General features: G+C 43.8%; 1 protein-coding gene across 1 annotated transcript; it reads right to left on the bottom strand.

Moving 5' to 3' along the window:
• Positions 1-7,448: 7,448 nt before the first annotated feature.
• Positions 7,449-8,041, bottom strand: LOC149407760 (uncharacterized). Its single transcript, XM_089621818.1, has 2 exons — positions 7,805-8,041; positions 7,449-7,694 (listed from the first exon to the last, which is right to left on the bottom strand). Exons 1-2 carry the CDS (start codon positions 8,039-8,041, stop codon positions 7,449-7,451), a joined length of 483 nt encoding a protein of 160 aa, XP_089477944.1.
• Positions 8,042-9,468: the final 1,427 nt, after the last annotated feature.

The raw sequence follows: 9,468 nt of genomic DNA, 5'->3' as shown, positions 1-9,468 counted from the left end.
TAAAGTTCATTAAGAATGGAATTTGTATTTCGTTTCCTGATAATTCTTTTGTCACTGATGCATGTATGAAGAATGCTCTTTTCTACATCTATCCCACTCAACCTTCCATCTTAGAGGATCAAACTTTCTGAATCCTCCGATCTAACAAAATCAACATACCTATGGCACTTAAGACTAGGTCATATCAGTCTAGATAGGTTTAAGAGACTTGTGAGGGACGGTCCACTCCAAGCCTCTACAATAGGTTCACTACCTACTTGTGAATCCTGCATAGAAGGAAAAATGACTAAGCGACCTTTCTCCGATAAGGGTCGAAGAGCCACTGAGTTGCTGGAACTAGTACATTCTGATGTATGTGGTCCGCTCAACCAACAGGCACGTGGAGGATACGAATACTTCATTACCTTCACCGATGATTACTCGCGATATGGTTTTGTCTATTTGCTCAAACACAAATCCGAGACCTTTAACGTATTTCATGTCTTTAGAGCTTTAGTGGAAAAGCAAACTGGCAAAGTGATCAAAACCCTTCGATCTAATCGAGGTGGTGAGTATATGTCTGGAGAGTTCGATGACTTTCTTAAAGAAGAACGTATCGCTTCTCAGCTTACTGCACCTGGCACATCTCAAAAAAATGGAGTGTCAGAGAAAAGAAACTGAACTCTTATGGAGATTGTTAGATCAATGATGAGTTACTCATCACTCCCTCTTTCCTTTTGGGGATATGCCCTCGAAACAGCCGCTTATATTCTGAACCAAGTTCCGTTCAAGACGGTTCCTGGTACTCCTTATGAACGATGGACTGGCCGTAAAGTGAATCTTGGTCGCATCAAAATTTCGGGTTGCCCCGCACACGTGCTGAGGCAAAAGACTAGCAAGTTGGGTAGTAGGTCAGAATTGTGTTTGTTCGTTGGATATCCAAAGGAAACCAAGGGTTTTACTTTCTATAGTCCCGAGGATGATAAGACTTTCTTTAGCACGAATGCTCGTTTCCTCGAGGAGGACTTTATGAAGAATGCCAAACCTAGAAGCAAAATTGTGCTTGAAGAAAAGTTTGGTGAGGAAGCTTCTACCTCATCTGTAAGAACTGTTCTTACCCCAACTGAAACACAACCTAACTCATCAGAATTTCGTCAAGTAGTACTTCGACGTAGTGGGTGGGCTACTCAAAATCCTGACAGGTACATGTCTTATGGAGACTCTCTCGTAGCCATCTCTGACATGGATGATCCTGTTTCCTATAGCCAAGCGATGGCTTGTTCTAAATCAAACCTTTGGCTTGACGCCATGAAAGTTGAGATGCACTCGATGTATGTCAACAAAGTTTGGAAACTTGTAGACCTTCCTGAAGGGATTAAACCCGTAGGGTGTAAGTGGATATACAAGAAGAAAAGGGGTCCTGATGGGAATGTCGAGACGTTCAAAGTACGACTTGTGGCGAAGGGTTATACCCAACAAGTAGGAATTGACTATGAAGAAATCTTCTCGCCAGTCGCGATGCTTAAATCCATCCGCATACTCCTATCCATAGCTGCAGCTCTCGACTATGAGATCTGGCAAATGGATGTCAAGACAGCCTTCCTGAATGACAATCTTGACGAGCGCATTTACATGGCTCGACCAGACGTTTTCGTGGAAGAAGGTCAAGAGACCAAGGTTTGTGAGTTGCTTAAGTCCATGTATGGATTAAAGCAAGCATCTAGGTCATGGAATATTAGATTCGATGAAACTGTAAAGAGCTTCGGCTTTGAACAGTCAATAGATGAGCCTTGTGTTTACAAGTTAATACACGCAGGCAAAGTTGTGTTTCTGGTACTATATGTCGATGATATACTACTCATTGGTAATGACGTGGGTAAGTTATCTGAGGTTAAGGTCTGTCTGGCAAAGCAATTTGATATGAAGGATCTAGGTGAAGCCGCGTACATTCTGGGGATCCAAATCTTTCGAGATAGGAAAAACCGGACACTGTCGCTCTCTCAAGCATCTTATATTGGTAAGGTAATGGATCGCTTCTCGATGCAAGACTCCAAGAAGGGCCAGACACCCTTTAAGCATGGAGTCTCACTCTCTAAGGACCAGTCTCCCAAGACTGCACAAGAGATTGAAGACATGAGGAAAATTCTTTATGCCTCTGCCGTAGGAAGCCTCATGTATGCTATGCTTTGCACTAGACCTGACATCTGTTTCGTCGTTGGCGTAGTTAGCCGTTTCCAATCCAACCCTGGACCCGAGCACTAGATTGTTGTTAAGCATGTTCTTAAGTATCTTCGAAGAACTAGGAACTTGATGCTTACATACTCAGGTACTGACCTGACTATGACGGGATATACCGACTCCGATTTTCAAGCAGATAAGGATTCTAGGAAATCCACTTCGGGATCTGTGTTCATCCTTAATGGTGGAGCTGTTGTGTGGAGGAGTATTAAGCAATCTTGCATTGCTGACTCCACAATGGAAGCAGAATATGTGGCTGCTTATGAAGCATCCAAGGAGGCTGTATGGCTTAGAAAATTCCTTAAGTATTTGGAAGTTGTTCCAAACGTTGACGAGCCCATGACCCTTTATTGTGATAACAGTGGAGATGTCGCTAACTCAAAGGAACCTCGAAGCCATAAGTGCTCTAAGCATATTGAGAAGAAATACCATTTGATTCAAGAGATCGTGCAGCGCGGAGACGTGGAAGTGAAGAAAATCTCAACGGTGAAAAACCTAGCAGATCCATTCACAAAGGCCCTAGTGAACAAGGTCTTCGACCAACATCGATAGGGATTAGGCATGAAGGACTACACACATCTTCTTTGAGTCAAGTGGGAGTTTGTTGTTAATGGTGCCCACAAGAAGAGTTGTAATCTTTATATTGTACATTTGATGTAATAAAGTCTCATGAAGACTCTTGCTTGTAATTGCTTATTCATTAATAAAAAGTTGAAACGTTCATTCATTATTCCTTGTCTGTTTGAAGCTTTATGATAAAAACATTAGTCTTTATTCCATAAACAAACTTAACAACTTGCGAAGAGAAAAATGTAGATTTGCATGAACAAACTCTTCGTAGTTTGCTTAAAACGATATATTCGCAATCTAAGGGTCAAAGGACTATTGACCTCAGTATGATTGTTAGAAGAATCTATGATGTCTGGTTATAAGGCATTGAGAGTTGGAGACTCTATAGTTCTTCTAGGTATCTTCCGAAGGTACTGAATTGACCAGTGCACTTCTAGAGACAAGATAAGAACAAATCATTTAACCTCTTATGTCTCGAAGTCACTACGTATGAATTGCATCGTGCTTACCTTAATCCTGAAATGAGACATGCCATTTCACACCTTACGTATTCTCATTTGAGAAAGTCAGAGTTCGGACTCACTATGTGATTCACAACAAGGTCTATTGGTGAAGTACTAAGTTGTGAGAATTTCATGAGTAAGTTTGTGAAGTTCTCATAGATATGGAATTCATGTACAAGATTGCTGAAATGCAATGTATATCACCTCATGCTTTGTTCCTTGGAGTGTGAATAAATAAACTGGCCAGTGTCCAAATTGAGCCTTGACTTTTTTTCGGATGAAACAATGTGACTTGTTAGCTCATCGTCAATACATTGTTTCTAACTTATTCACAAGCGACAAAGGAGTTGAGGAAATAACAGCTAGAAGGGTAAAATGGTAATTTTGTAAATCCCGACTAGCTGATGATATTCATGAAGGGTAACACTGATAATATTTTGTGGATCCACTCATTACAATTAGGTTGAATTCTTGAGTAGAAAATAAATTCATTTGAACCGAGAGATTTTCAGTGTCAACTCTTTAGTGGAGTCAGTGGACATTAAGCTAAACTTGGAAAAGGTTTGTGAACTTTTGAGTCCAAGTATTTAGCTCAAGCTTTGTTCATTTGGATCCATGAGGTCACTGTCATGAAACACATCGATTAGGAATAGTTAAACTAGAAGCTAAGTCAAAACAAGAACGAAAATTGTCATAAGGGTATTTCTGTCTTTTGAGACATAGCATGAAATGAATGTCAATAAATTTTTTGACAACGTCATTTGATGACTTAATAATACTCGGCCATGACTTGATCATTGGGCCTTGTGGATTTTTTTCATTTCATAAGAATTTTGTTGAAAATTCTTAATGGGCCTTTTTCATGTTGTCATGAACAAATGAAGAAGCTTCTAGAACCTCCTTCTAGAGACAATATAAGCGCCCAACATACCCAAAGAAAGAGAGAATATTTTACGCATAAATGTATCAAGATATTTGCCAAAAGAAAAAGAGGGAACAAATTTGCATGAGGATGCTGAAGGGAAATTCGGCCAAGGCATGAAGGGAACAAAAGAGGAAACAAATGCAAGGGCTTCTAGAAGCCTATTTAGCCGTGTGACTCAAAGGGAAGGAGAGCAATATTTGCTCATGAATATGTGATATTCAATGAAAGAAGAAACTACCTAATTGAAGGTAAAACCTCCCCTATAAATAGAGGCCTCATTCCCTTCATTTTATTCATTCCACATAAGTTAGAGATTGAGAGCCTCTCTCTCTAGACCTTGTGGCCGCCCCTCTCCTCTCTCTCTCTAGTCAATTTCGTTTTATTGTTTTGGTACCTAGGTCCTCATTTGACCTAGAGTTTAGCTCTGCGACTTCAAGACTCGTTCTTAAGTCGTAGTGTTTAAAAGTGCCCACACACTAATTCCTTTTATTTCGAGTGATTTAGTGATAGAAACTTTCGTGGTTGCTCGAGTTGCCGAGGAAAGAAAGAGAGACGTGTTGCGAGGGAGACGAACATTTTCAACCTTCCGAAGGCTCATCAACGTTCAAGCTTCTAAAGAGGTTAGTAAATTTATTATGCTCATATTAGTTTTATTTACATGTGCTTTCACTTTGTCTAGGTTAGTAAAAACTGTTTTACTTGAAAAAGAAAATTTTTAAAATTCCGCCGCTTAACGAAGCATTAATCTTTTTCTTAAACCCTAGATCAATTCCAACACGTCCCTGGAGCCGAAGCCCCTGAGACCGGAGAAGAGCGAGCACCCGAAAGGGCCGAGGTCGCAGCGGCACCCAAGAAAAGAAAGACGCCGGTGAATCGGGTCTCGGAGGGAGAAGTCCCTGGAGAAGGGGAGAAGAAGAGGAAGAAGAAGAAGAAGGATTCGGTCCCTGATCCCGTCGGTCAGGACGAAGAAGATCCCGCCCATGAGGCCCCGGCGGCCGTGACGGCTCAGGCAGACAAGGGCAAGGCGGCAGCTGAAGGGGGCCGGTCTTCGTCGAAGTCAAAGTCCGGAGGTCAAACTGACACTGCCCCTTCTTCGTCTCGAAAGAAGAAGCATATCGTCAATTTTCACTATGCGCAAGACCACATGTTGTGCGATGATATCTATTCTTCGGCGGGATTTCTTCGCCAACTGCCCTATTCCGGCATGGGGCTTCCGAAAGTTCCTGAGCTAGCCGAAGCTGATTGGTACAGGATGACGGCTTCGGCCATAACTGGGGTGAGTGTCTTCATCTCATATATAGATATAGATATATATATATATATATATATATAGTCGAGCTGTTATACTTTGCAAATTTATGAGGATCTGTTGAAGTTGAGTTAACCGGGGGTTTGGTATTTTCAGTTGTCGACCCAACAGAATCGAGGCGTTTTTCGCTACGAGAAGCGCCTCCATGATGCCAAGGTCGAGCATGAGAAGCTCGCCGAGGTTCAGAAGGGGACGGATTCTCTGCAAGCCGAGCTCCAGGGGATGAATGACAAGATCACCACCCTTCAAGACAATCTCCTGGCTAAGGATGCCCTATTGTCGAAGTCATACGGCAAGATCGAAAGCCTCAACGGCAAAGTTCTATACTTGTCTGTTGACCTCGACGATAAGAAAGAGAAAATCAAAGGGTGGGCGGTTCATTCTGGCGGTTTTGAAAGAGAAAAGGCGAAGCTGGCGGCCGATCTAGAGGTTCGGGACAAAGAGCTGAAGGATGCTCTCGAAGAGATCGCCCGGATGAAGAGGACGGCGAAGGCGGAGCGGGACCGGGCTGTGCACGCGGCAAGGAAGGCGACCTCGCTGAAGTATCGTGAACAGATACTCAGGCATCGTGCACAGAAAGAGAAGATGGACGAGGCCGCCTCATCCTGAAGAAGCTTGAGCACTGCCGGGGGAACAAAGAGCTGATCTCGGAGGCCTTGAAGGGCGAGGTCTCGGATTGGGCCGCCGAGATGAAAGATACTGAGGACGACATCGCTCAGTATCAAGCAGATTACGTGGCCATCGCCATCCCCGAGATCGATGATGTCCCGTTCACCCCGTATTCGGACTGATCTCTTGCCGACGCCTCCACGACCGAAGTCGAACCCGCGGAAGCCCTCGACGAGCACGGCTCGATGCTCGACCGAACTGACGAGTTCCTCATCTCTATCCCGGAGGGCAATGAAGAAGTGGAAGCGTTCACGCCCACCCCCCTGCATCGAGACGTCGAAGTCGAACCCCGTGACCAAGCTTAAGTCGAACAGCCGTCATTTTCTTTGAATTCAATAAATATGTTTTTTTTGTTTCTGGGGCCCGTGTGTTTTTGGCGAAGTTTCTATTGTTTTTTATACAATTATAGGAGGCTTCGGTACCTCTATTTTATATTTGAATTATTTTTCTTATTATTTTTAATACAATTTTATGTTTTAGAATTTGTCAAGTCGTTTAGCTCGTCAAATTTTATTTTGCCTGCACAGATGCTTATTTTCTGTCTTTTACTCAGTCCGTCCGACAGATCTGAATATTACTTTGTTTACGTCTGAGATAGCTCAGATTTGCATAATCTGTTAAGTCTTTTAGGTCGCCCATACTCGGCCTAAAATGTTTCCCTTAAAGATTTCGGAGGATTTTCTAAGTCTTTTAGGTCGCCCATACTCTGCCTAAAATGTTTCCCTTAAAGATTTCAGAGGATTTGCTAAGTCTTTTAGGTCGCCCATACTCGGCCTAAAATGTTTCCCTTAAAGATTTCAGAGGATTTGCAAAGTCTTTTAGATTTTCAGAGATCTAAAAAGTTTCTCTTAGGCTGAGGTTTTGAACTGGTTCGTCGTTCGAAATCTGTCAAGTTGTTCGGATCGTTGCCGGTCCGAAGCGTTTCCCCTTAGATTTGAAGACGAAGTCCGTAAATAAATTTGGTTAAAATTCTTTTAAGTCTTTTAGATCGTCGGAGATCTAAAAAGTTTCCCTTAAGATTTTCGGATGAGGTCGACCTTAATGGGTGTGACCTCCGATGACGATGTGAGATGTCGGCTCTCGCCAGAGACGTCGTGAGGTGTTTGCACTGTTGGCCTAGTCCGAGGTCGGGGTCATCGGCCGAGGTGCGAGCTCCGTAGCTCAGAAAAGTGGGGGACTGTGCCTTTGTAGTGAAAGGATGCCTACGTACCCTTATGCAGGGATCAAGTCGGATGTAGTTTAATTCTTACTGGTTTTAACAGTAGTATTTTTTGAGGTTCGAGACGTTCCATGATCTTAAAACCGGGATTCCGTTGAGTGTTTCAAGTTCATAAACGCCGGGGTAGGTTACTCTGGTGACCCTATAGGGGCCTTCCCATTTCGCCCCGAGTTTGCCGGCATTTACCTCTGCAGTGTTTTGGAAGATTTTTCGGAGGACTAAGTCCCCTACATCAAATCTTCTCGTGTTAACTCTTTGTTGTAGAATCTGGCGATGGATTGCCTATAACGGGATAATCGTGCTAGGGCTGAATCTCGTTTTTTCTCTACAAGATCTAAAGCATCGCATAGGGCCTCATCATTTTTTGGCTCATCCTCAGGTGCGTGTATTACCCTAAGGGTTTGCACCTGGTGTTCGATTGGGATGACAGATTCGACTCCATGGACGAGGGAAAACGGAGTTTCCCCTGTCGGCCTTCGCGGGTTGGTTCGGTACGCCCACAGCACACCTGGCAGCTCCTCTTCCCACCGCCCTTTCTTGGCGTCGAGCCTTTTCCTTATGGAGTCTACTATGGTCTTATTTGTTGCTTCTACGTTCCCATTTCCTTGAGGATATCGTGGTGTTGACATTCTTACCTCAATGTTGTTATGGGAGTAAAAGTTCCTAAATTTTTTCGATATGAATTGTGACCCGTTGTTCGTTATGATCTCGTGGGGAGTTTCTTGTCGACAGATTATATTTTTCCAGATGAATGTTGTGACATCGACATCCTTTATCAAGACGAAGGCGCCAGCTTCTACCCATTTTGAAAAATAATCCGTAAGATTAATAGAAATCTTAACCCGCCAGGGGCGACCGGCATTGGTCCCACAATGTCCATAGACCATTTCATGAATGGGTATGGCGCCGAGATAATGGACAATTCTTCAGCGGGTCTTTTTATGTTGGGAGCATGGCGTTGGCATCGATCGCAGCGGCGCGAGTGCGCCTCGCAGTCTACCAACATGGTCGGCAAAAAGTAGCCTTGCCTCTTTATTTTGATGGCAAGCGCTCGTCCGCCCACGTGACTTCCGCATTCTCCTTCATGCACGTCTTCCAGTATTCGCTTGGATTCCTCCATCCCGACGCACTTGAGGTAGGGTCATGCGATGCTTCTCTTGAATAAGTTTACATCTATAATGCAAAACCTCGCGCTTCTTAGCATAAGTTTGCGTTTCTCCGTCTTATCGGATGGGACCGTACCAGTCGTGATGTAATGTAATATTTCATCCCTCCAATCCCCCCCTTCTATTGTTATGACTGCGGTAGTGGTCATGGCAATGGAAGGTTGTTTGATTGTTTCGACTGGGATGATCCTTTTGAGGTCCGGATCCGAGGTAGATGCCGAGGCGGCCAATGCGTCGGCCGAAGTATTTTGACCCCGAGGAATCCTTGTCAGGGAGAATTCTTCGAATTTTTTCGTGAGATCTTTTACGACTTTCAGGTAAGCTTCCATTCGCTCATCCCTAGCCTCGTATTCTCCGGAGTATTGGTTTGCCACGAGTTGAGAATCACAGAAAGCTTCCACTTTTTTTATCCGACTGCAGTAGCCAACCTAAGTCCGGCGATTAGTGCTTCGTATTCGGCTTCGTTGTTTGATGCGACGAAGTCGAGCCTAAACGATTTTTCTATAGTTTCACCGTGAGGGGATGTCAGGTGTATCCCTACTACTGCCTCTTGCTTTGACGATGCTCCGTCCACTTTAAGTGTCTAGGTGCCTTCGATCGCGGTCATGGTGGGGCTTTCCCTCGGGAGTTCGATGATGAAGTCCGCTAAAACTTGCGATTTTGCGGATGTCTTCACTCGGTACTCAATATTGTATTCACTCAGCTCAACGGCCCACTTATTAATCTTCCTGATTGATTAGGGCTATGCAGGAAACTTCTGAGCGGATGTGATGTCATTACTATTATGGTGTGAGATTGGAAGTATGGCCGAAGTTTTCGTGCAGTGGAAACGACGGCCAATGCCAGCTTCTCCATAATAGGATATCGAGTTTTAGCATCGACTAACGACT

This window comes from Urtica dioica, chromosome 1 (genome assembly GCF_054948205.1).
Source record: "Urtica dioica subsp. dioica isolate 48M chromosome 1, U.dioica_male_clone48M_v1_H2, whole genome shotgun sequence".
In the NCBI taxonomy this organism is placed as follows: Eukaryota; Viridiplantae; Streptophyta; class Magnoliopsida; order Rosales; family Urticaceae; genus Urtica; species Urtica dioica.
This window is presented reverse-complemented; position numbering and strand designations above follow the sequence as displayed.